At 37.1% G+C, this 23494-nt stretch overlaps 1 protein-coding gene across 1 annotated transcript in view; it reads right to left on the reverse strand.

Annotated features, from left to right (window-relative positions):
* Positions 1–2717: 2717 nt before the first annotated feature.
* ulk2 (unc-51 like autophagy activating kinase 2) overlaps positions 2718–23494 on the reverse strand; it is a 52432-nt gene continuing 31655 nt past the window's right edge. The window contains exons 14-27 of the mRNA XM_056473190.1: positions 22486–22546; positions 15388–15537; positions 14251–14396; positions 14053–14136; positions 13012–13283; positions 12637–12815; positions 12105–12214; positions 11835–11969; positions 9627–9838; positions 7492–7670; positions 7275–7393; positions 6247–6404; positions 6022–6157; positions 2718–4400 (exon numbers count right to left, since the gene is read on the reverse strand). Of these exons, the coding sequence (XP_056329165.1) occupies positions 4336–4400; positions 6022–6157; positions 6247–6404; positions 7275–7393; positions 7492–7670; positions 9627–9838; positions 11835–11969; positions 12105–12214; positions 12637–12815; positions 13012–13283; positions 14053–14136; positions 14251–14396; positions 15388–15537; positions 22486–22546 (2006 nt within the window). The 3' untranslated portion in view covers positions 2718–4335. The remainder of the gene's footprint in view (positions 4401–6021; positions 6158–6246; positions 6405–7274; positions 7394–7491; positions 7671–9626; positions 9839–11834; positions 11970–12104; positions 12215–12636; positions 12816–13011; positions 13284–14052; positions 14137–14250; positions 14397–15387; positions 15538–22485; positions 22547–23494) is intronic.

Raw genomic sequence — 23494 nt, forward strand, 5'->3', positions numbered from 1 at the left:
GATTGGTTTATTCAAAAGTAAAAGTGTGCACTGTATTTTACATATAGGCTACTGTAAAACAGTCTTCATATGATGTTATTGTATTTTATTTAAGTATTATTTTGCAACTTTTTTAGTTAGGAAGAGTCATGTATCCCTTACCTATGCAGGTGGGGTGCATTCACATGCATTCTTATTTTAGATCTCATTTCCTTAATAAACACTTTGTTCATAATAATTCATACATACATTTCCTTTTGGGCTTAGTCCCTTAATTAATCAGTGGTCGCCACAGAGGAATGGACCGCCAACTTATCCAGCAAATGTTTCACACAGCGGATGCCCTTTCAGCCGCAACCCAATAATGGGAAACACCCATACACTCTTGCATTTACACACATGCGCTACGGCCAATTTAGCTTATTCATTTCACCTACAGTGCATGTCTTTGGACTGTGGGGGAAACCGGAGCAACAGTTGCCATTTCTGTGTGCAAACTCCACACAGAAATGGCAACTGACCCAGCCAGGGCTCGAACCAGCAACCTTTTTGCTGTGAGGCGATCGTGCTACCCACGGCACCACTGAAATGCCATTCATAATAATATTAATAGAAAATCTATTCCAGCATCTTTTAAATGAACAGGAATATACAATTTTGGACACTTTATTATCCCATGCCAAGAGGATGCAGGAGGAGCTGTGAAAGGTGAAGTGTAATATCAGTTCTGTTTCTATTTTCTAGTTCTATTTTATTTACCCAAATGGCCGCAGGTCTCCTAAAAATAATCAGAAACCATCACCAAAACTATGTTTTCCACTACATATTCTATTAAAACGTGTTAAAGCATTAACTTTTAACGATTAAAAGTTCTAAAAAAGATTAAAACCTATATTTTGGAGGCAATATTATTTTAAAAACACGACCAACAGAACATAACACATTACAGTAGAGAGCAGTGGTGTAAAGTAACAAATTACAAACACTCAAATGACTGTAATTGAGTCGTCTTTTTGTCAGGAATTGTCATTTACTAAGTAGTTTTAAAATGTGTGCGTTTACTTTCTCTAGAGAACACTTTTAGTGCAGTATTGGTACTTTTACTCCAATACTTTCCTTCAACATGCTGTCAATACTTTTTTATCTTGTCTATGAGGATTGGCTAAAGTAGATTAATCAGTCCTGTGATTCTTGTCCAGTCAAATTGCACATTGAAAGTAAATTGCATCATACTGAACAACCTCAAGACATTAGCGCTTCATAAGTGCAACAAACCGTTTGGAGGCATTAAAAGTGTGCAAGAAGATGTCTAAAGTCTTTACATGCAATGATCAAGAGACTTAATAGACTGCATGTCACTGATGAGAAGATGACGGATGTTTACTGTATGACTGAAGTCACCAAATGCCCTTAAACAATTACTAATGCACTACGGAATGTTATGTTTACACATCTATTCACAAACTGCATGTAAATGGATGAGCCGTTCACATCGTAATACTCACTACTCACTACTCTTGAGTGCTTTTGAAAGGTCTACTTTTTACTCATATTTTGAGTAATATTTACAACAGATACTTTTACTCTACTTGCACTACATTTTTGGGCAAGTAATGGTACTTTTACTTGAGTATGATTTTTCAGTACTCTTTCCACCACTGGTAGAGAGTCATTATCATTTTCATCATCAGTTTACATTAAAACCAATACAGTTTTCATTATAGCTATTACAATTTATATGCTGGAATTATAACAGTACATTTTGTCAACAATAAAGTGATAGTTAAAACAAAAAAATTCTGTCATTTACTCACCCTTTACTTGTGACAAACCTGCTGAAATGATTTTTAAGACAAAATAAGATATTTTGAAAAATGTTGGAAACCTGTAACCATTGACTTTCATCCAGTACTATGTGTTGTTCCTATTATGGAAGTCAACAGTTACAGCTTTCTAACATTCTTCGAAACATCTTCTTTATTGTTCATCAGAACAAAGAAACTCGTTTGGAACCACTTGAGGGTGAGTACATACAGTATATAGTGAGTAAATTGTCATTATTGGGTGAACTATTCCTGTAATCTCCAGTGAGTTGGTAAAGTTAGCTAAGCTTGAACATTTTCACCCTCCCATCCATATTTTCCATCCAGGATAATGCCCTGCTCTCAAGTAAACAAAGTAAGCCTTTGTTTGAAAATAATTCACCCCTCTTTTGCCCCAGCAAAATCAAATGTGTAACCAGTTTGTGTATTTTCAATCCTTCATTTTCTTTTCTGCTTAATCCCTTTATTAATCTGGGGTCGCCACAGCGGAATGAACCGCCGGCTTATCCACCATATGTTTTACGCAGCGGATGCCCTTCCAGCTGCAACCTATCGCTGGAAAACATCCATACATACTCATTTACACTCATACACTACGGTCATTACGATTTAGCTTACCCAATTCACCTATAGACTTGTAGGTGAAACTGGAGCACCCGGAAGAAACTACACAAACACGAGGAGAACATGCGAACTCAACAAAGAAATGACAACTGACCCAGCCGAGGCTCGAACCAGCGACTTTTTTTTTTTGCTGTGAGGTGATCATCCTGCCCACTGCGCCACCGTGACGCCCCTGTGTATTTTCTACTTATTAAAAAAGCACTTTGCTCTGTTATTATTATGTGCATGTTTAGTTGCGTCACAAACTTTCAACACAGTCTTTATAACAAATCACATAATCCCAGACTCGGATAACAGGATAAAATCAATCTGTTTAATAAACAAAAGCTGTATTTCTACAGTTTCAGACAACACAGATGCCCTTGGTAAAACACACACATGGTTTAAAACATTTAAAACATCCACATTTGAAATCAAGGGAGCATGGACCGTCAGGCTGCGTCGGCCATGATCGTGTCAGCTTGTGATAGGCTGGAAAAAAGGGTTTGTTTATTGTAGGAAAGGTGCTAAACCTAGGGCAGATACATTCTAATGCTCCACAGGTACTAGTTTTGTCTAACGGGTGATCTGTACACAGTTCTCCTCAGTCCTACAACTACAGATATGCATGATTTGGGTGTCAGAATGAACCTCAGCCTTCTCCTTCTGTACAGTAAAGGCGTTGTAGGCTCACGTTATAAAGATTAAAAAACAGAGGCAGAGTGAAGGAAAGAGGGAGCGAGGTGTTCAGATCATGTACACTTCTCAAATGTCATGCTTTCGGTTCTCGGGGATCCTCAAACTGGACCTCACCTAGGAAGTGCGGTTGCGCAAACACTGCACGTGGATGAAGGGAGGAAAGCAGAGCCTGGCAGTGGGCCGCGCTTGATCCTGTTTACCTCATAAAGTCAGTGTATATCCTCAAACACGGGTGTTTGTCGAGAGCTGCCATGCAAAGTGAGAAATTTCTGTAAGAAGTTTGTGTGGACGTTGTCGCCATCTACAAAAAAAGAAGGATATCTTGTGCTCTTTAATTTGAGGGACGGTGCAGCGTCCGCCTTCTTCAATCACACGCAGAGCTCGCTCGCATTCACTCCAAAATAAAAAAACACACATGCAGACTGTACAGTATTTACAGCTGCGGTTAAAAAAAGCTACAGTATTAATATCAACATAAGAAAAAAACAATGTTTCAGTACGAATGAATCAAACTGTAAGTAACTACTCAAGTATTTTTGACCATTATAGATGATTTCACCACGAGGCTTTTATGTGACGCCAGTGTGCTCACGGCCTTCTGGATATACTCTGAGGATTTATTTTCGATATGGAGAAAGCGGAGCAAACGCTGGAACGAGCGTCTCTTTTCCACATCTGCCTCAATAAAGTGCATTTGCTTCAAAGCTGATTTTGTAAATACTACAGATTCCTCCTAACCGCGTGACTGCGTATTTGTGTGGTACCGGTAATTACAGTCCGACATTCAAATCCACGTCATGACGTCTATCAACACTTTCATCAATAACACGAGCGTATATACATGTTTAAAACCAATAAATAATCAGAGCAAGTAGAGTGCAGTATAAAACAACAGGATGAATTGATTTGCATTGTTGTTCGTTGTTGGGCCTCTAAAGATTCCCAGTTCAAAAATCACCTTCGGCTTGTGTTTTTAAAAGTTGTAAAAAGAGAAGATGGATCCAAATGGTTGTCATCTTTGGTAGTGAACTTGTGCACGTCCTTCTCAATGTCATCAGCAAAAAACTAAATGTAATACTTGGTCTGTTGCTTGTGATGGAAGGAATCAAAAGGAACTGAAAGTGCTTCGACTGCTACGAAAAGAAAACGAGGGATTGGTTTATTCTTCTCTGTGGTTGGAGAAGATGATGGTCCCTGGAGTGAGGGCATGTTTTTTTACAGTTTGCGCTCTTTATTCGTACAGGGTGACGGTGCAGTAACACAAAGTTGAGATCCTCCGGTCCACACTGGCCTTGTCTGTGGAAAACAAAAACAGAATTAATCTCAAATTATTTATTATCAAATTATTTATTCTGCAGACGTTATAATCATTCCAGAAGTGTTGATTATGTTCTATTTAATATTTATTAATATTTTGAATTAGCTGTATATATAAAATAGATCGTTTTCATATGTTTATATTACACGTTTTTAGTCATGTTTGTTAGGTTGTGCTGAATATTCCTATAGAGCATATTGAAGGACGTAAACAAAAACAATTGGACAATGGTCCCAACATATTTCCTGTTGTACATTTTTAATTTCTAGTGCTTCCGAGCATCCAAATATCAATAAATAATGTTATGATATCTGCTTTGACATTAAGTTATGATTGAATTGCCTCTTGTTACAGATATGAAATAGTTTAATAACAAGCAGGAAATGTTCAAGACCACATTGAAATGGTCTATGTATCCTGTACATCTTATAGTTATTTTTTAGTTCATTTTGTTAAATATTATTTATACACAGCTATCATTTATTATTTTTCCAATATAACTTAATATTAATTTCTTATTATGTTCTTCAATTATCTCTTACTTTGTGTAGATATTTCATTGTTTTTGTCTTTTTTGTATAGTTTTGTTGAATATTTATATATAGCTTTAAAGGCACAATATCTCTTAAACTCTTGCGTACCTGGTATGGAGTCGGTGACATCATTCACTTTCGCATTCTTTAAATTTTAAAGGTCCGTACTGGCCCAATACCCCCATAAGTGGTTCCGCTCTCTCATCAGTTGGAATAGAACCAACCAAATTAATTACAGCAACCTAGACTACACACAACCTAAAAGGTACACTTTCAAATTTGAGTTTACTAAAAAAAGCGCCTCTTTTTTGGAGGAGTTTATTATAGCAAAGACAACATATGCAATTATTTGAATCACTTTCAACAGTGTTTAATGAAATTTGAAAGGGTTTTCTTTAAAATGATAGCAAACTTTTGCAAAAACCCCAAACTAGCACTTTACTTTAAGAGATCAAGACTTTTTCATTAAAACATCCAACGATATCTGTATCACTGTTTGTCACTATTGCTGACTAGTGTACTTACAGTATCGCAAATATTTCAAAGAATGTTTCAAATCCAGAGAAATAAACCAATTTTAAGTAGTTACACGGACTGAGTGCAGTGTAGCCATGCCAATGACGTTGCACGCTGTCAATTTATAGTTTTTTATCAAAGTCCCTTTAAGGTAAGTCATTTCACTCAGCGGGCATTTTTTAAATGCCTTTCGGGCAGTATGCGAGGCGGGCTTTTTTCACCATATAGCGATTGATGATTGGCTCCTGTACTAGTAGGCGGGGCTTTATTCACCATATTGACAGTTACACTTTTCCCCATTCAAAAAGATCGAGTGAAATGTCTTGAGTATTCTATAGTCTTTGTTTTTATAGACCATTTCAATTTGGTCATAAATTTGATCACAATTCGATATAATATCATCCCAGGCCTACCTTTAATTTAATCTTTTAATTTAACATTTGATTTCATTTGACTTAATAAGAGTCCTAAGTGCCTAAAGTGAGTTTTTTGAAAGTGAATATATAATGAAATGTAAATGATTAACTTTACTTTCACTAAATTCACTCACATTTGATGACGTTCTCAATATCGGCTGGGTCCTGGAGGATCTTGGTCAGGCCTTCCAGCAGCATGGAGGCTTTATTGTAGCGATATGCAATGTCCTCAGTCTGCTGAAACATCTCGTCCAGAGCGGCCGACTGTACCTGAAACACACACGCATACACACTGATGTTAACCCACTCAGACAATCACACGAGCTCAGAGTAAATATGTCCTGGTGGTCTTTACTCACCATCTCCACAGCGTGGTTATAAATGAGCTTCTCTGCTGTCACACTGTTGATCTCGTCCACAAAGCGCTGCTTGTCAGAGAAGAAGTGGTTGAGTTTGTCTGTGAGGCGACGGCACAGGGAAATACAGCTCTTGTAGCGCTCGTTCAGACTCTTCACCACTGACATTCACAGAGAAAACATGCATGTTATTATATAGAAAACTTAAAGCCATTAAGAGATCATTTTTGCTTTCATAGCTTGAATTCAAATAGGATTTCTTTAAAAAATACACATATTTTATAATATTAGCTTATCTTAAAAAAAAAAAGCAAAAAAACAAACAAACAATATTATCAGACGATAAATATCACACACACACACCACTACATATTATGGAATATTACGTCTTTTTTAGACCCCAGTCTTCGAGAGCTCAAGTCGTCAGTAGCAATTATAAATACTTTAAATAATTACATGGGTGACGCAGTGGCGCAGTAGCTAGTGCTGCTGCCTCACAGCAAGAAGGTTGCTGGTTTGAGCTTCGTCTGGGTCAGTTGGCATTTCTGTGTGGAGTTGCAGTGGGTTTCCGCCGGGTGCTCCGGTTTCCCCCACAGTACAAAGACATGCGGTACAGGTGAATTGGGAAGGCTAAATTGTTTGTAGTGTATGAGTGCGAGTGAGTGTGTATGGGTGTTTTCCAGAGATGGGTTGCGGCTGGAAGGGCATCCGCTGCATAAAACTTGTGCTGGATAAGTTGGCGGTTCATTCTGCTGTGGCGACCCCGGATTAATAAAGCGACTAAGCTGAAAAGACTAAATGGTTTTTAAGGGATTCCACTTTAACACCATTTATTTTCATTACTTCCAGTTATTTGTAATATTTTTAAAACTATTTTTTATTTAATTTATTTATCTCTAATGTATTAAGAGTTTTCCAAGCAGTAATGTGGTAAAAATGAATGTTTGTCATTACTTTTCCCTCAAAAAAGGAAATAAACAGGACAGATTTGCACTTTTCTTGTCTTGCAGGTCAGATGTATATCTGCTCACCCTGTTTGACGGCAGTGGACGGGTTGAGTTTGGCAGATTTGATCTGGGCTTTGGCGAGGTGCAGTGAGGAGGCCAGAAGCTGAGCTGCTTTCATATACAACACCAGCTGCTCCACCTGCCTGTGGGGCACATCAGGAGCACTGAAGCGTTACACACACAGGATTCAGCCTCATTGTTTAAGTTGTGTAAGTGAGTGTGTGTATACTACTTTTCTTACCCCCACTCTCTGCTGAGCTGACTGATCTGATCCACCACCACACTGTCCTGAGGAGGATAGAGGGAAGCAGCCGACGCACCCAGATCAGGCCCTCCGGCCCGCAGAGCGGCGATCTCCAGCACACAATCCGTGAAGGACAGCATCATCCGCAGGTACATCAGTGTGTCTGTGTGCTCACGCTGACGAACACACACTTGTTTGTTAGTGTTTCACAAGAATGGCTTTATCTAGTGCAGACTATTGTGTTTGTGCTACAGGATGAAGTCATGTGCTACATGTGCTATTTACTTTATTTTAACAGTTCACCAGTGTTTTTGTAGTCCTACACGATCATATCATGTCAGAATATTATGCTATTATCCGCTTGTTAAGCCGTGACATATAAAATACTATCTCCGGGTCTAAGCTGCTACTCATTTAAATTGAGAAAATATTCCTTTATGACTACTTTTTAGTCCTATCACACATTAAAGTGAATTTGATATAAAATCATACATGACAGTTTCTGGACATGCTGCATCACAGACATCAATATTTTAACAATTTATAAAAAATTAATCACTTTCTGGCTATTGGATATTTATTATTATCATTTGATGAGTCTCCCCTTACAGTTTGATAGAGCATTTGGACCCGGAAGCCACTTCACGTGACGTCACACTTAGCAAGCGGATAGCATTATTTAATGTTATATTTGCATACATACTATTTACATACAGTTGAAGTCAGAATTATTAGCCCCCCCTGTTTATTTTTCCCCCAATTTCTGTTTAACGTAGAGAACATTTTTTTCAACACATTTCTATACATAATAGTTTTAATAACTCATTTCTAATAACTGATTTATTTGATCTTTGCCATGATGACAGTAAATAATATTTGACTAGATATTTTTCAAGACACTTCTATACAGCCTAAAGTGACATTTGAAGGCTTAACTAGGTTAATTAGGTTAACTAGGCAGGTTAGGGTAATTAGGCAAATTATTGTATAAGGATGGTTTGTTCTGTAGACGATCGAAAAAAATAACTTAAAGGGGCTAATAATTTTGACCTTAAAATGGTTTTTAAAAAAATTAAAAACTGCTTTTGTTTTAGCCGAAATAAAACAAATAAGACTTTTTCCAGAAGAAAAAAACATTATCAGACATACTGTGAAAATTTCCTTGCTCTGTTAAACATCATTTGGGAAATTTTTGAAAAAGAAAAAAAATTCAAAGGGGGGCTAATAAATCTGATTTCAACTGTACAAGCATAAATTTATTTACATACCGTAATTTTCTTTCTCATTTAAAATCTAGTCTTTTATTAACCTTCTAAAATGTTTAGTGATATTTAAAAATAAATGACATTGATTATGAGCTAAATCATATTTAAATGTCTTTTATGCCTTATTTATCCTTTGATTTATTAATGTTGATATTATTACTATGCATTTTAAATTATAATTGTAGTAATTTTGCAAGGTGCTTCTTGTTTAGTATAACAATTTAGATATGATACTTCATTTTGGAATTGGATTGGATTTTTGTTTTTAATTTCGCTTATTTAATTTCAGCCTTATATTTTTATTATTTAAATTTATTTTTATTTTATTTTTAGTTTTCTAACATTTTTATTTTTGTTTTATTTCACCCAGTTCATTTAAAAAATGTAGAAGAGCCAACCTAAAATATTTTTGTTAGTAAAAAAAATGAAAGAAATGTTACCTTTAGATAAAGTTTAAAATTAAATTTAAAGTATACAAGTTAAAACTAAATACTCAGCTTTTTAATAGTTTTAACTTTAATTAATAATAACAATGCTGCCAATTGACACGTCGTCTGTGTATATGTGTCACGGCTTTAGTTGACTGAAATTGAGATTTTTTTTAAGTAGTTTTGGCAGATATTAAATAATTATTGAAAAATATTATTTGTTCATATGCCGTTAAATGTAATAATTATCAAGGCACAAATTTTGTTTCTATTTTCCACAAGTTATATTTCAGATGCTGTGATTCAGCTGTAACATTTAACACAACTCTGATAGCATTTCTTTTAGCATTTTCTTTACATTTATTCACCAAACTGATATGCGAGTTATTTTTGAAATGAAAGTCATGGTGTCTCCTGCAGCAGCAGTCAGCTCTCTCACCTCCATCAGCGTCTCTTCTGGCAGTTCTGGAGCTTCAAAGGTAATGAAGCCCTCCAAGCTGGGTGGAGAGGTGCCGTACGGGACATAACGGAGACTGCTGGGACCTGCTTCTGCTCCGGGTGGAGAGCTGCCGATGGTCATGCCTGGAGGAGAGCCCATGTACACCTTACCACTGGTGGAGCAGAGTGAACCGGCAGAGCTGTTGGAGCCCACTGTAAACACACACAGGTACAGTCAAATCACACACACGCTTCTTACTTATTACATCTGTTACAACATCTTATTTACTCAAGGCCAAGGCTTGCTTTGCCAAATGTCTGTTTAGCTTTAGCATATTCTCAGAAAATACGATGTGCATTTCATTGCAATTTTGTATTCAACAGCTATTTGTAAGGTGAAGGTGTCTTGAATTAGCTGTTCATTCAAGCAGTTTCTACAAAGGGATACAAATAAATTGCAACTTCACAATAAATTGCGACTTGTGCCTTCACAATTCTGACATTTTATTTACAATCAAGAGAAAAAGGCCAGAATTGTAAAAATACAGTATAATATAGAATAGAAAGAACATATGTCAGACTCCTCAATATTCTGACTTGTTTCTCACAAAAGTTTTTAGATGCTTTCTCATAATCCTGACTTCAATTTTCAGAATTGAGGTTGATTAGGGATTAATTGTCATAATATATTTTCTACTTTTTTGTTAATATGGAAAGAAACATAAACAAACACATATCCATATACCAGGGTTCCCACAGGTTATGGAATTTCTGAACTATTGTGGAATTTTAAAAGGGAATTTATATATATATATATATATATATATATATATATATATATATATATATATATATATATATATATATATATATGTAGGTAATTTTTATTTATTTTTATTTTTTTCGTCCAAGTCATGCAATATCATGGGTTTTTGTTTGTCATTTTACTTTACATTTATCCAAAAAAAAACTTTTCTATATTGTTTTTTTTATTTCATTGTTTCACATTTTACTTACTGTTTTTTTTTTTTAGAGTTGGGTATCACGCAAAGAAAAAAAAATCATGCAACTCCATCATGCCACTTTTTCTAGGTAAAATACGCGTCTGTGAATGCTGCTTTGCATATAATCAATTTATTAAAAGCACATTAATGTAATTAATACATACACATGAAATAAAACATTTACAAAGCTGTATCTTATGGGAAAAACACCAATTTACTGCAATTTGCTGCATAGCTTTCAGTTTGAATAAAAGCAGATTTTAAAAACTGCAAAATGATGGAGAGTTTTGCAATAGGAAGAGATTAAACATATCATATCATATATATACTTTATAAACTTTTTCAACTCCAATACAAAAGCTAAGATTATGAATGACAAATCTGTCTCTCCTGCATGCTTCAGCAGCTCGTCCTGCTGTTTATGAATGAGGGAGTGCGCTGTTTAGTTTCACCTCAAGGTATGAACCAAATCTAGCGCCGAACTGCTTAGCGGTAAACTAAAATGCACAACACTTATTGGTTGCACCCGGGATGCACAATGAATCGCGGTGCATTCTTTTAATTCGATGTTTGTGAGCCAACCGCAGATGCTTTGTCATGTTGGGTGTGACGCTCTGCTTGAAACATATTAGTTTATTGCAATGATTACACTTAACTTTGCCGTCGTTTTCACCATATGTAACCTTTTAAGCACATGTTGCGGTCCGTCTAATGTTTACATTATAGCTAATTCAAGGTGCTTGCCAGCGCAGAAGTTCCTGGCAGATTGTCAAGTAAAAAAAAAAAAAATGCTCACATAGAGGAAACGATAAGAGGAATCAACATTTAAATATTATAGCAAGTATCCAACTCCTAATCAAAGTATTCGATTCCAGAATCCGAATCTATTTTCGATTCCCAACCCTAATTTTTTCCATGCTATTTTATTAAAATTTGATAAAAAAAACAGTTTACAATATCAAGCAGCACAGGTTGTTTTGTTTTTCTGAAAAAAATAATGGATGTGCTGCTCTTATGTGAAAAATATGGTGCATAGGTCCTATAAATGTAAAGTTTTTAGTGAAAATCTTTGAAAATTTGACATTTGGCTTCGAGTGGAAACCCTAACACACATGCATAAAGTATACATTACTTCATTAATATTCTTTTATAATCAGCATCATCAAAATAGATATTATCAGTGCTGTATGATCTGAAGGCCTCACCTGAGGTTGCACGCGGGCGAGAGGCCAGATGGCTGCAGGTTGGAGGGGTGCTGCTGCTGGGGGGTGAACCCACCGTGAACACGACGGTGCGAGGACTCCCTCCGCCTGCTGCCAAAGCACACATCCCGGCCGGGGCTAAAGAGTGATAAACACACACAGGGGTCATAAAACACACACAAACACCAGCAGACACTTCATGCAGAGGCTTGTAGAAGGAACTTACATGATGTCAATGAAATAAAATGATATTGCTATGAAAAATTGGTCTACCTGTGTCCATGGGTCTCTCTGTGTTGAGGCTGTCTGTGCTTCCCTGGTATGGCTGTCCTCCTAGAGTGATCCGTACCGGAGGCTCGGACAGTCTGCCAGCGCTTACAGACCTAAAGAGTAAACAGGTTCGGCTTGTTATTTAATTCATTTACAATTTATAAAAGTGGTTCAATAACACATTTACTGTATATCTTGACACTGACAGATAGACATGCAAATCTGAGAAAAATATGTAAATGATAAAAACTTTAAAGCATTTTCACACTTTAACTGTTTTCTTAAAATAAATTTTAAAATAGAATTTATTTCTTTGTGGCAAAGTACATTTTTATCATCAATACTCCAGTCTTCAGTTTCACATGATCCTTCAGAAATCATGGTGAAATGCTGAAAACAGTTGCCCTTAACATGAAAATGAGGATACACACAAATGATAGATCTTCAGATCAAATTCAGACAAGAAAGAATATATTACTTACTATATTTTAAAACTTTAAAAAATATTATTAAACGTGACAAAAGGTTTGCACACCTGCCAAAGGAAGTCTTGCTGGCCTCTGGTGCGGGCTGTCTGCTGCTGGGATACGCTGTACAGTGATGAGCACAAAGATCACGTCCATCCATCAGAGTCTTGTTCGGCATGGGGCTGTCGGCCAGGGCCATGAGGTTGCAAGAGGCTTGAGTTTTAGGGATTTTGAATGGAGCTGTTACCTAAATCAGTAAAAAAAACACTATTAATGTCCATAATATTGCTGCACAAAGACTCATCTTGACTTTTAGGGTTATTCTTGGTCTGCTGAAACTAATTTGTTCATTCTAATTAGCTGTGGATGAACTTCCAGAGGAACAATACCAACTCATTGTACTGCATTTAGCTAAAACTGTTAGTTACTCTCATAAAACTGACCTTAGTTGGAGAGCCAATGATGGTGGGGAGCGGTGATTTTGTCAGCCAATCAGAGGTGCGAGGAGAGGAACCGAGATGTTTGGTTGGGGAGGTGCCGAGGTTTGCAGGCCGGCCGAGCTGAGGAGAGTGGTTGCTGGGATAGGCGAAGGAGGTGGGGTGCACTGGGTCAGACAGCTGCTTGTGGAGCTTCTGCTTGCTCTGGTAGATGTCAGTGAGTGTTGGCGCACTCTGAAGACGAGCGCCCAGTAACTGTGACGATGGCACAGGGGAACCTACAACACACATAAATAGTCTGGTTTAACTGTAAATCCCCTAAAGTTGCAATGAGCAGCTATTGTGATGTTCTTTTGAGTTTGACAAACAAGGATGGTGACTTGGCCCTGTTCACGATTTGCTGACTGAATTTTGAATATTAATTTATGCAAGTTGTTTGTGTAATAATAAACCAAAATGCAGTCATATTTTAATTTTGTTTGTTTGTTTGTTTTAAATTAAGTCATAATCATAGTCAGAGTCAAACCCAGAAAAAGAGAAACTCTAGAAAACTATTGTAGAAATTATTTAGAAAAACATTACAATTGAAAAAAGATTCAAAATATGTAGATTTTTATAATTCTCTTAACTTTTATCAATAAAAGTGTTCATTTTTTTCAGTATCGTTCAGCCCAAATGTTCATATCATCATATCATATCATGTTGAATTCGGCAGACTGTTGCTATGGCACAGAAGACGGCACATGATTTGATTTTACCACTAGGTGGCACTGCAGTATATAATTATGCACCATAAAACTTCAGTGAACTCAAAAGTATTAAAGCAGGTCACTGAGTTTGTCTGCCATTTAGTCACAACCATCGAGTTCACGTGTTTCTCACTATTTAATGTTACGGCAACCTGCATTGTTCCAGGTCGCTTGTTAAGGTGTCAGTCATAACAAGCAAATGGAGACCAAATAACACAGCCACCGGGAGGAAGCCACTGGGTTTGTTGGTGGTACCAGTCTGAAGAGGAAACAGTAGTGCTGTGGGTAATAAACTCACCGCCTGAAGAGCTGCGACTGCGCGGTTCATGGCTCTGAGGGTGACCACAGCAACAGTGGCCGAGCTGCTCAGGAATCGTGCCCACTGGGGGACACAGAGACAGATGCTCATAAAACGGGCATGTTGAGACACGTCAGCTTTTAAAATATATATTTTTCCAAGTACACTTATGGCAGGAATCATAGCGGGAACTCTTACCCAGTGGAGAGGGGGAGTAGGGCCGAGAGCTGCCAGTAGAGAGACGTCGCCCCACTGTTTGGACAGTATCTGCAGGGCTTGGGGACCCAGACACCATTTTAGGGAAGCCCATGGGGCTTGTGTTGGATCGCCGCACTGTGCCTGACCTGTGACCATAAAAACAGGCAAAGAACTATATTATAATGGTAATTGGACAACCTTACAATTGCATTTCAAAGCACAAAACTAAAGCGTAAACTGTTCTTAAGCAACCATTGCACAATGATTTTTGGCTAACTGATCTAAAGGAGATTTGTATGCACGTGTGAGGACAGTTCTCCTTAATTTTATATACAGTAGGTGTCCAAAAAGAAGTGTGATTCATCACATTATCTATTAATATGAACAAATAATATATGGCAAACACAGTGTCGCAGTATTTTGTAATCTTCATCAATACTGTCTAAAAAAAATCATGAAAATATTTGAAAAACCAACCCCCATATTTTGAAAGGTTAGCCAAAAGAGATACTTAAGATTCCCATGCAATCCATAAACAAGCTAAATGACATCCCTAAAATCAGCCCACATATACAGATCGACACCTGGCAGACAATTATTATTCATAAATCAGGTCTAAAGCAGTGCCAGGGGGGGTTTAACCAGTATGGAGCCCGAGCTGACTAACAGGCTCAGATAATGGGAACCAGCCTGGCCCTGGGCACAAGGACAGCACCGCCGCCATGATGAGCTTAATCACTTTTGAAGACACAGGGCAGGTCAAAGTGAAGTAGGCCGAGCAGCTGTTAAAGTCTGGCATGACTAATAGGAGATGGAGCAAACGTCATTATCTCCAGACTCTGCCAAACCTCAGCCTGAACACCCAAACACACTCGTTCACAAAGACACACAGCAGGTTTTCTAATAGTCTAAACATTTGTGATACATTAACTTCAGAAGCAAAATAATATAATAATACTATTTATGATTTAAATATTATCATTTATAATTCTATTTTTACTTATAATATTATACTCTTTCTATTGCTATTTTTAATTAATGAGTCAGACAAATCATGTCTCAGATCTTAGCAACATGAAAACTTGCACATTCAGCAGACAGTTTAGCAAAGTTACATGTTCCCATTGGGTGTCTTACCTGGGAGAGCCATAAAGAGTTGTGGTTGGACTGCTGGAGAGGTTCTGCTTGATCCGCTGGTAGTTTCGCACCTGTGTGGGCACAGGAATCGGCGTGGTCTCGCTCCGTGGTGACACCATTGGGGTCTGTCCAGTGGACGGCTGCGGTGACCTGAGAAACCCAGAAAACAAGGTGGCAATCCAGTCAGGCTGCTTTTCCAACCCCATTTCTGAGGCTAAACCTTAAAATAAAAAAGCTCAAGCTTAAAGAATCATTCAACATGTGATCTTTAAAAGTAAAGAACGTGAAGCTTCTGTGTTTCTGCTGAATAGGCATGGCTAAAACACATGGGGCGGAGCTTCAGGGTAAACACAACCCCCTGACCAATCAGAAAGGAGGAGGGAGGAGTCGTGGGCGGTGCTTTCGGACAGTGGCACGTGCTGAGTCCTCCTACTTCCACCGGTCGCAGACAAAGAAAACAAAACAGCTCGTTCTTATTCTACCAGGAACACAATGTTTTTTTTTAGCGATGTCATGGCTGGGTCATGTATGGGAGGGTGCAAGTAAACTATGCAAATGTCTGATAAGAAGGAAGGGGAGCTAAAAAGGGGAAAAATGAAGCTGCACATTTAGGTCTGAGCTTCAAACTGCTGGATTATGTAATGAGGGAGGGAGGAGAGTAGTCCACACGTGAGCCCTTAACCGACTGCACACAAACACACTTTCTTTGTTTGACCCACAGGCAGTTCAGAATGGCACAAAACAAACAGGACACAACGGATGAGAATGTGAATGTGCATCAGCCAATACAGAAACATCGATGATTTGATTTAGCAAATCAACAGTAAAATCATTATTCACGTTACAAGAAGTTATTCATTTAAATAAAGGCTGATTTTATTCTTGTCATCAAATAATCTACACAAAGCATAACTGTTATTTTCAGTACATTAATAATTGTTTGTTTTAAGCACCATATCAGCTCATGATTTCTGAAGGACTGTGCAACACTGAACACTTACTACAGTAAATTTAAAAGTTATTTCACAAAATTTGCTCGATATATTAGTAAATATCTAAAACTCAAAAAATAAAAAGCAAAACAAATCTTTAAAAATAGGAAAAATGTAATAATACTGCTCATTTCAATCCTTAGCAGATTGTATGAATGAATGTCCGTTTTTCATATCATATGTTGTACATAATGTGTGGTTACTACATACATTTGTAGCATTTTAAAGTCAGTGTTTAATAATTTCATTTATGATAATTTTTTTCACTTAGACCAAATATCTGCTACTTCTTAGTTATCATATTAAAGAACTACTGAATCATTATTTATATGATTGTTTTTTATTTCTTCCTGCAAATCTTAAAACATAAATTCAATGTGTGTCCAAATGTTTGGCCAATTAGTGTGTATAAAGACAAAGAGGAAAAAACAAAGTAGCCAGAGAGGAGACAGTGAAGCTGGAGTACAAGTCTTGTACAGGAGAGGAAAACAGAAGAGCAAAACAGTTTTAAATTGTGGAAAACCAATAAAAGAAAAAGTCAAAATTATTTTTCAAATATTATAAATTTACTAAACCATTCTTTCAGCGTTACACTTAATAATAAAATACATATTTTACAACCCAGTTTTTTACAGAACATCCAGCAAGTTAGATTACGTGTTTTTGAACAAAATTAGATTTTCCCCTTTGTTTTTAGTAGGGATGGCTGACGTGAAACTGACGTTTCGACACAGTGTCGAGATCCCGAAGCGCAAGTGTTTCGAAACACTGTGCCGAAGCATGATCCGAAACACCCAGGTCACGTGACTAAAGTGTTTCGAAACACCTGGTCACGTGACTAAAGCGATTCAAACCATCGATCAGTTCAGAAGCGTTTTGAGCCTTGGAGAATCTGCATTTGACTGACAGGGTCAAAAATAAGCTTTTGTCACGTATGGCCTAGTGGACTGTGCATGTTTATGTTGTGACAGTCTTCATCTGACTTTTGGGTTCGAATCCCGACTTGTACAACTACTCCAAAATCATGATTTTATGTATTTTAATCATGTTACTGTTTATGGTGTAGTCTAGATAGGATACAGCTGCAGATACGCCATAAATTTAGCATCATTTTTGTAACTAAAACAATAATTAATATTTTACAGTTCTGTGATGGTTGGGTTTAGGGTTGAGGTAGACGTTAATAAAATACAATAAATGGGAAATTTAATGAATAATATAAATAATTCTTGTTAACTTCTGTCCACAACTGTATCTGATCTAGCAACAGCCCTGTTTTATGACCAAAACAAGCCATATTTATTCACAAAGTGTTTATTCGGATGTCAGACCAATGTTGAAACAAAACGATACACAAACAAAGCATCACTAACTGATGTTAAAGCATTTCAAATTAACTGTATCAGCCTGGATTCGAACCAAACAATCCCCGCATGGAAGTCAGGAACCCTAACCACTCCACTATATTACTTGAGGATTTGAACTTACAAAGTGGGGTTTAATACCTCAATTTGCTCAACTGTTCTTCGCTGAAACTGTTCCAGTGCAATACATGAAAAATGACCACTAGGCGTCATCGTAGAGTGGGGTTTCGAAACGTTTCGAAGCTTCGACACATTTGCTTCAACTGTTTCAGTGTTTCACGAAGCCTCGCTTTGCCCACCACTAGTTTTTAGCACTTAAAATAAGCTAGATTTAGAATTTCAATTAAACAACAACTTGGGTAAAATGCTGTACACAGTTCTGCTTATGATAAAAAGACAAAAAGTCAATCTTAAATGATCTTGAATCATATTTCCTCAAAGGAATAGTCTATAAAAACAAAATCTAATTCAAAACAAACCTTCTAAAAATATCTGGTTTTAGGATGTATTGCAAGACAAACAAAACAACAATAAAAATATCAGCCATTTCTTGGGTATAATATCAAAGAAGAAATGATGTTATGGGTGCATCAGAAATATTTTAATGTTTCTTTTCCTATACAAGTCTTGAAACAAAAACTTAGTGTGTTTCCAGACTTTTGGCAGATAAGTATGCATGTGTGGGGAAAACAACAGACAGAAAGAGGAAAAACAATAATCAACAGACAGAGAGGAGACAGTGAAGGTGGAGTACAAGTCCTGTTTGCACACCAAAGGGAAACTGAAAAGCCACAGAGCAGAAGGAAGTGAATCAAAATAGATGCATCGACCCTCACAACAAAGCAGCTTCTGTTTTACACGAGTACCAGACAAAAGTACACAGCAGACAAATGTTTCAACCATCACTCTGGCAAAACTCATGTCAGATCCGTTGCATAACTACACTATGACAGACGGTCTAGTCACAAAACAGTCGATGGATGTTTAATGCAGCACCTCTGAACAAAAATAGAGGACGGATCACAAGTAAACACTTTGCGATCACATGAGGATTGGAAGAGATGACACAAGACGGTCTATTCTTAGGACAGTAGTGTTCGCTAGCACCCACAGGACTCATTCGGCAGCGGTGAGATTGACCTCAAATCAGCCACCGCACACTCACACCCAGAGTCACACGCACATCAATCCAGCCTGGCCTTCACATCTATGATTAACAGGAGTGGAAGCCACCAAAAATATCTCCAGTGACATCAGCAGAGCAAACAGATCAGTGTGCTAATGCGTTATTCCATATTTACAGGATGCAGGCGTGACACTGGAAAAACAGGGTCATCATTGAGTTAAAATTGGACCTTTTTTCCATGTTTAAGTTTTCCTACAAAATTTCCAATTTAAAAATCCATACTTTTCCAGACCAAAGTTCACAGATTGTTTTTGAACATAATTAACTTCTGATAAAGGTTTTTAAAATTCGACTGTTAACAAGTAAATTGCATTCAGAGTAGATCTGACCTGCACTGCCATAGAAAACACAAACTCTTTTTTGATCTTTTGCTTTTTTTGTTTGGTCTGTGAATGTTCATTTCAAGTCCCAAAAACTCAATTTAAACTTCAATTATTTTCTTTTACACTAATACACTTTATCAAATCAAAGATAACAGTAAATACACACATGTGATGAACTGGAGAGAAATAGCACTCGCAGCACGTCATGAATTAAACGCAGTACACCAGACGATCATTTGATAACGTTTGATAAACTCTCAGCTAAATGATATTTCATCTGAAAGCTAGACTTCAGAGTAATCTTCTGTCAGCCTGCTGCTACAAGCAGCATGAACAAAAATACTTATTGTACAACATTTACACAAGCAAACTTTGGATTTTATCTTTTAGAAAACATGAACAACAATCTGGACACATCACAATATTTTTCTTTCCTTTGATTGACTTTTTCTATACTTTTCAGACTGCGTATGTACCCTGGTGTATCTTCCAACCAATGGAAACAGGGAAAAGGACAGCCCAGAAACTTTTTGTAAGCCTTTCTCTGCAAGCATGTGAAAAAAGTCACTCAGATTTCACTCCCATAGTGACATAGCAAGGCATTTTATTACATATTATCAACCTTAATCTGTACTTTCCCATTAAACTTTTCAAATTGAAATTGACACTAACACATGCAGATTTTTGTGCACTGTATAGTCAAGTGATGGACTTTTTACCTTTTCAGCAAAGATAAACTGTCCTAATAGTGTAATGCTGCAAAAGCCAGCAAATCTGAACGTATCGGTAACATGCTAGTCAATGAGCTGAATCAACTTTAATCAACAACAACTACATAAATGTATCCACTAACCTTTCATCTCAATTACTGTCTGACTGTGGTTTAAAGATGCAACTGTGCGTTCACATCGCTATCAAAGTAGCTGGAAGTCATTCATTTTCATTGAGAGCCGTCAGCATGTCGCATTGTGGATGGTGTGGGTGTCAAGAAGGGTTGAAATCAGGTCAACTTTATGGTAATGAACTATGACGAGGTTCATCGGCAACCTATTGGAATGCACTTGTCCACTGCTTAAGAGGGTTCCAGAGAATGCAGTCCAGTAAACTGGTTTCGGGCACATTATTTCCCAAGCAAAACAAAGCACAGAGGTTTATTTCTGTTATGCGGGTCTCTCAGTTTGTATGTAGGATGCGAACAAATTATTGTTAACGTGAAGACCAAGGCTATTAAACATCTTCTATAAAGAGCATGTTGAAATTAGACTGGCACTTCAACATGAACACAAAAGTCTCACCACAGAAACGGTTTATTAACTTAGAAAACACGTAAGCATAATGGATCGTCAGAGTGCCAACGCCAGAACTAATGAGGCTCTCATCGGCGGTCATGTGAACACATAGTAAAACTTTTATTTGCTACTGGTCATTTCCAAGATTTTGCCTATGTGAGATTCGCTTGTTTTGTTGTTTCTGGAGTGTCAGAATAGCATGTAAAGTGTCCGCCCTCTTCTGGAAATCAGCAGCTCATTTGCATTTAAAGTGACACAAAAATGGTGGGTTTATTCTCTCACCCAAATAGCTGAAAATTTGACAATATGGTATCTGTGGGGTATTTCGAGATGAAAATGCACAGACTAGGGCTGCACAATATATCATTTCAGCATCGATATTGCAGTGTAAGTGTCTGTAACAGTCACATTGCTTGATGTGTAATGTTGAGTTGGAATTATAGCTGTTATATTTTATAGCCACAGCTCAGAACACACGAGATTTGTGGAATCACTGACACTGCAACTTAAAAATAATGGAGCGGAAGTTTATAATTTGCATCTGTCTTTAAGGCCTGTGACTATGAGAACATTTCAAGAAAGGTTTAAATCAACCAGGCACAATAAATTGTAAATTAGTTCAAATTAATTCAATTCATCATCTCCAAATAGAGCTAGTCAAGCCATCTGATGAATTCATAGCGCATTACACATTGAAGAAAAACATATCACAATGATATCAAGCAGCCCTATCACAGACTGTCTGAGGGTGCTTTCACACCTGTAGATCGACTGTTTTGTTCCGAAACAGGGATTAAAATTGTTATAATGTTTATTTATGGTTCGCTTTCACACGGCAAGGTTTCTAAACACCAAAATAGCTAAAACAAGTCACATGTTATAGTAAACAATATAGTACCATTGATCAGAGTCCCACGGATTCCCCTCTCAGCTGTCACATCATTATTTTAATATATGTTGATAAGCAATAAGACATTATAAGCGAAAAGGTGCACTTTAATTTTGACACCCGCAATAGTCACCAAATATAAATCAGATAGGTAAGACTTTTTACATATACAAAGCCTCATTTCAGTCGTCAAGTTTTGTAAAAATCTCTCTATTGAAATAATCAGTCTATTAAAAAAAACTGGCTAGAATTCTGCATTAGAGGCTTAAGTTATAGAGAGAAATAACAGATGAACCGAGATGCAGTCAGATCATGAAGCAGATGTTGAACTTTCTTTCGAGGTGTCAGTGCACAAATGAACAAATCGAATACAAAATATTAAAGTTTAAAATATGGGAAAGTTATCAGATGGTAATTTTGGTCCATTTTCCTAACGAATAAACAGCACTCTGTTAAATTTCAGCATGCTTTCAATTTCGTATTCGACGTGAAACGCACATTTACTGGTAAGTATGATGGCATCTCGCATAACTCCTGATTCTCTCTTCATATAGCCATATATATGGCTATTACACAACCATAACACTGTGACACTGTGATATTGCCTGGTCTGTTAGTTCGTTGGATCGTTTTCCTTTCTTAATACAATCAATCCGGTCCAGAGTTTGTTTCAATCGAGCCGAGACCACCTTATTCAGGTGATCTTGGACCGATTGATTTGGCTTCACTTATGCCAAATAAACCGTGCTAACTGGACAAACGAGACAGGTTTCGAAACAAATGTCTAGGTGTAAAAGCACCCTGATTCAATTTTCCAGCTTATGAAATGAGTCTAACATCTTATAATATGTTCCCCCTAATAATCTAGTCAGTAATAATCTTGGCCTTGACTGTGAGTGAACTGTGTATGTATCTTTGGCCTACTCAATGTCAACCCACTAAAACCCCTGGTCTAACATTTGCACAGCTCGACGTGAGTAAACATGCATGTGTGAAGGCTTGAGGTTTTAAATCACTGTAAAGCAACTTGAGTCAAGCAGCGTGGTCATACTCACCCTCCACACAAGAGAAATTCACTGGATGGCCTGCGACCCACTGCACCCATCGGAAGGTCATCTGAGGAGCAGAAAAGCAAAGCACATAAACACACACAATCTCACATACACCAACAAATCCCAGCGTGTGAGAGAGCAATCAGAGCTGGAAGGATTTCATAGTGCGGCCTCAGCTGACGCCTCTTTATACGCTAAAACACACACACAAACATCTCCAGCAGCTGATCAAATATAGTGCTTACCATGTGAATCAGAGCGCTTAAGGATATGAAAATGGGACATTATAAATATTCATTTTCTTACTCACTTTTTTATCATGCTTTTTGGTCACGTTTTCCAGGCCTTCATACTGGATTTTGGTTAGATATATTAATAAGTTTCAATTATTTTAAATTATTAAATATCTTAAAAATATATTATGGTTGAATTATCTAATTATCCTACAATTATTCAAGGTTTATATACAAGTTTATATATGCATTTTAAGTACAATATAACCAATATTACCTGTGATCATGTACGATAACACGAATGAATTGTGTTCTAAATGATTATGTTTTGTTAAATACAGGGTTTCTGCATGTTTCTTTTGGTCAAATATTTGGTTTCTTTGTTTACACTAATACGTTTTAGTTTTAAACCCAGCATTTCTGAACAATTCTGCATCTACATTAGACCACTGAAAACGTACATCACATGACCACACTCGGGCATGCACTGCAGCGTGCAGCTGTGCATGTCGGACTGTTCATCAAGGATCTACCGCTGGATCTAATCTCACTATATTTGTTAAACGTGATATTTAATTCATCTTGTTGTCTCTATCTAACGACATATTTCCTGACTTTGGTCTTTTGAATCGATTACTTGCTCTCAGGTGTTTTGGCTGGCTGCAAAGATAAGTTAGGTTATTATATTATTAATGTAAAGGTGTACACAGATTCTGCACGTTTGACTGATTGCTTGCCTTTATTTGCTATATTGTATAAACTTGTTGTAAATTATACTT

This window comes from Danio aesculapii, chromosome 15, assembly GCF_903798145.1.
Source record: "Danio aesculapii chromosome 15, fDanAes4.1, whole genome shotgun sequence".
NCBI lineage: Eukaryota > Metazoa > Chordata > Actinopteri > Cypriniformes > Danionidae > Danio > Danio aesculapii.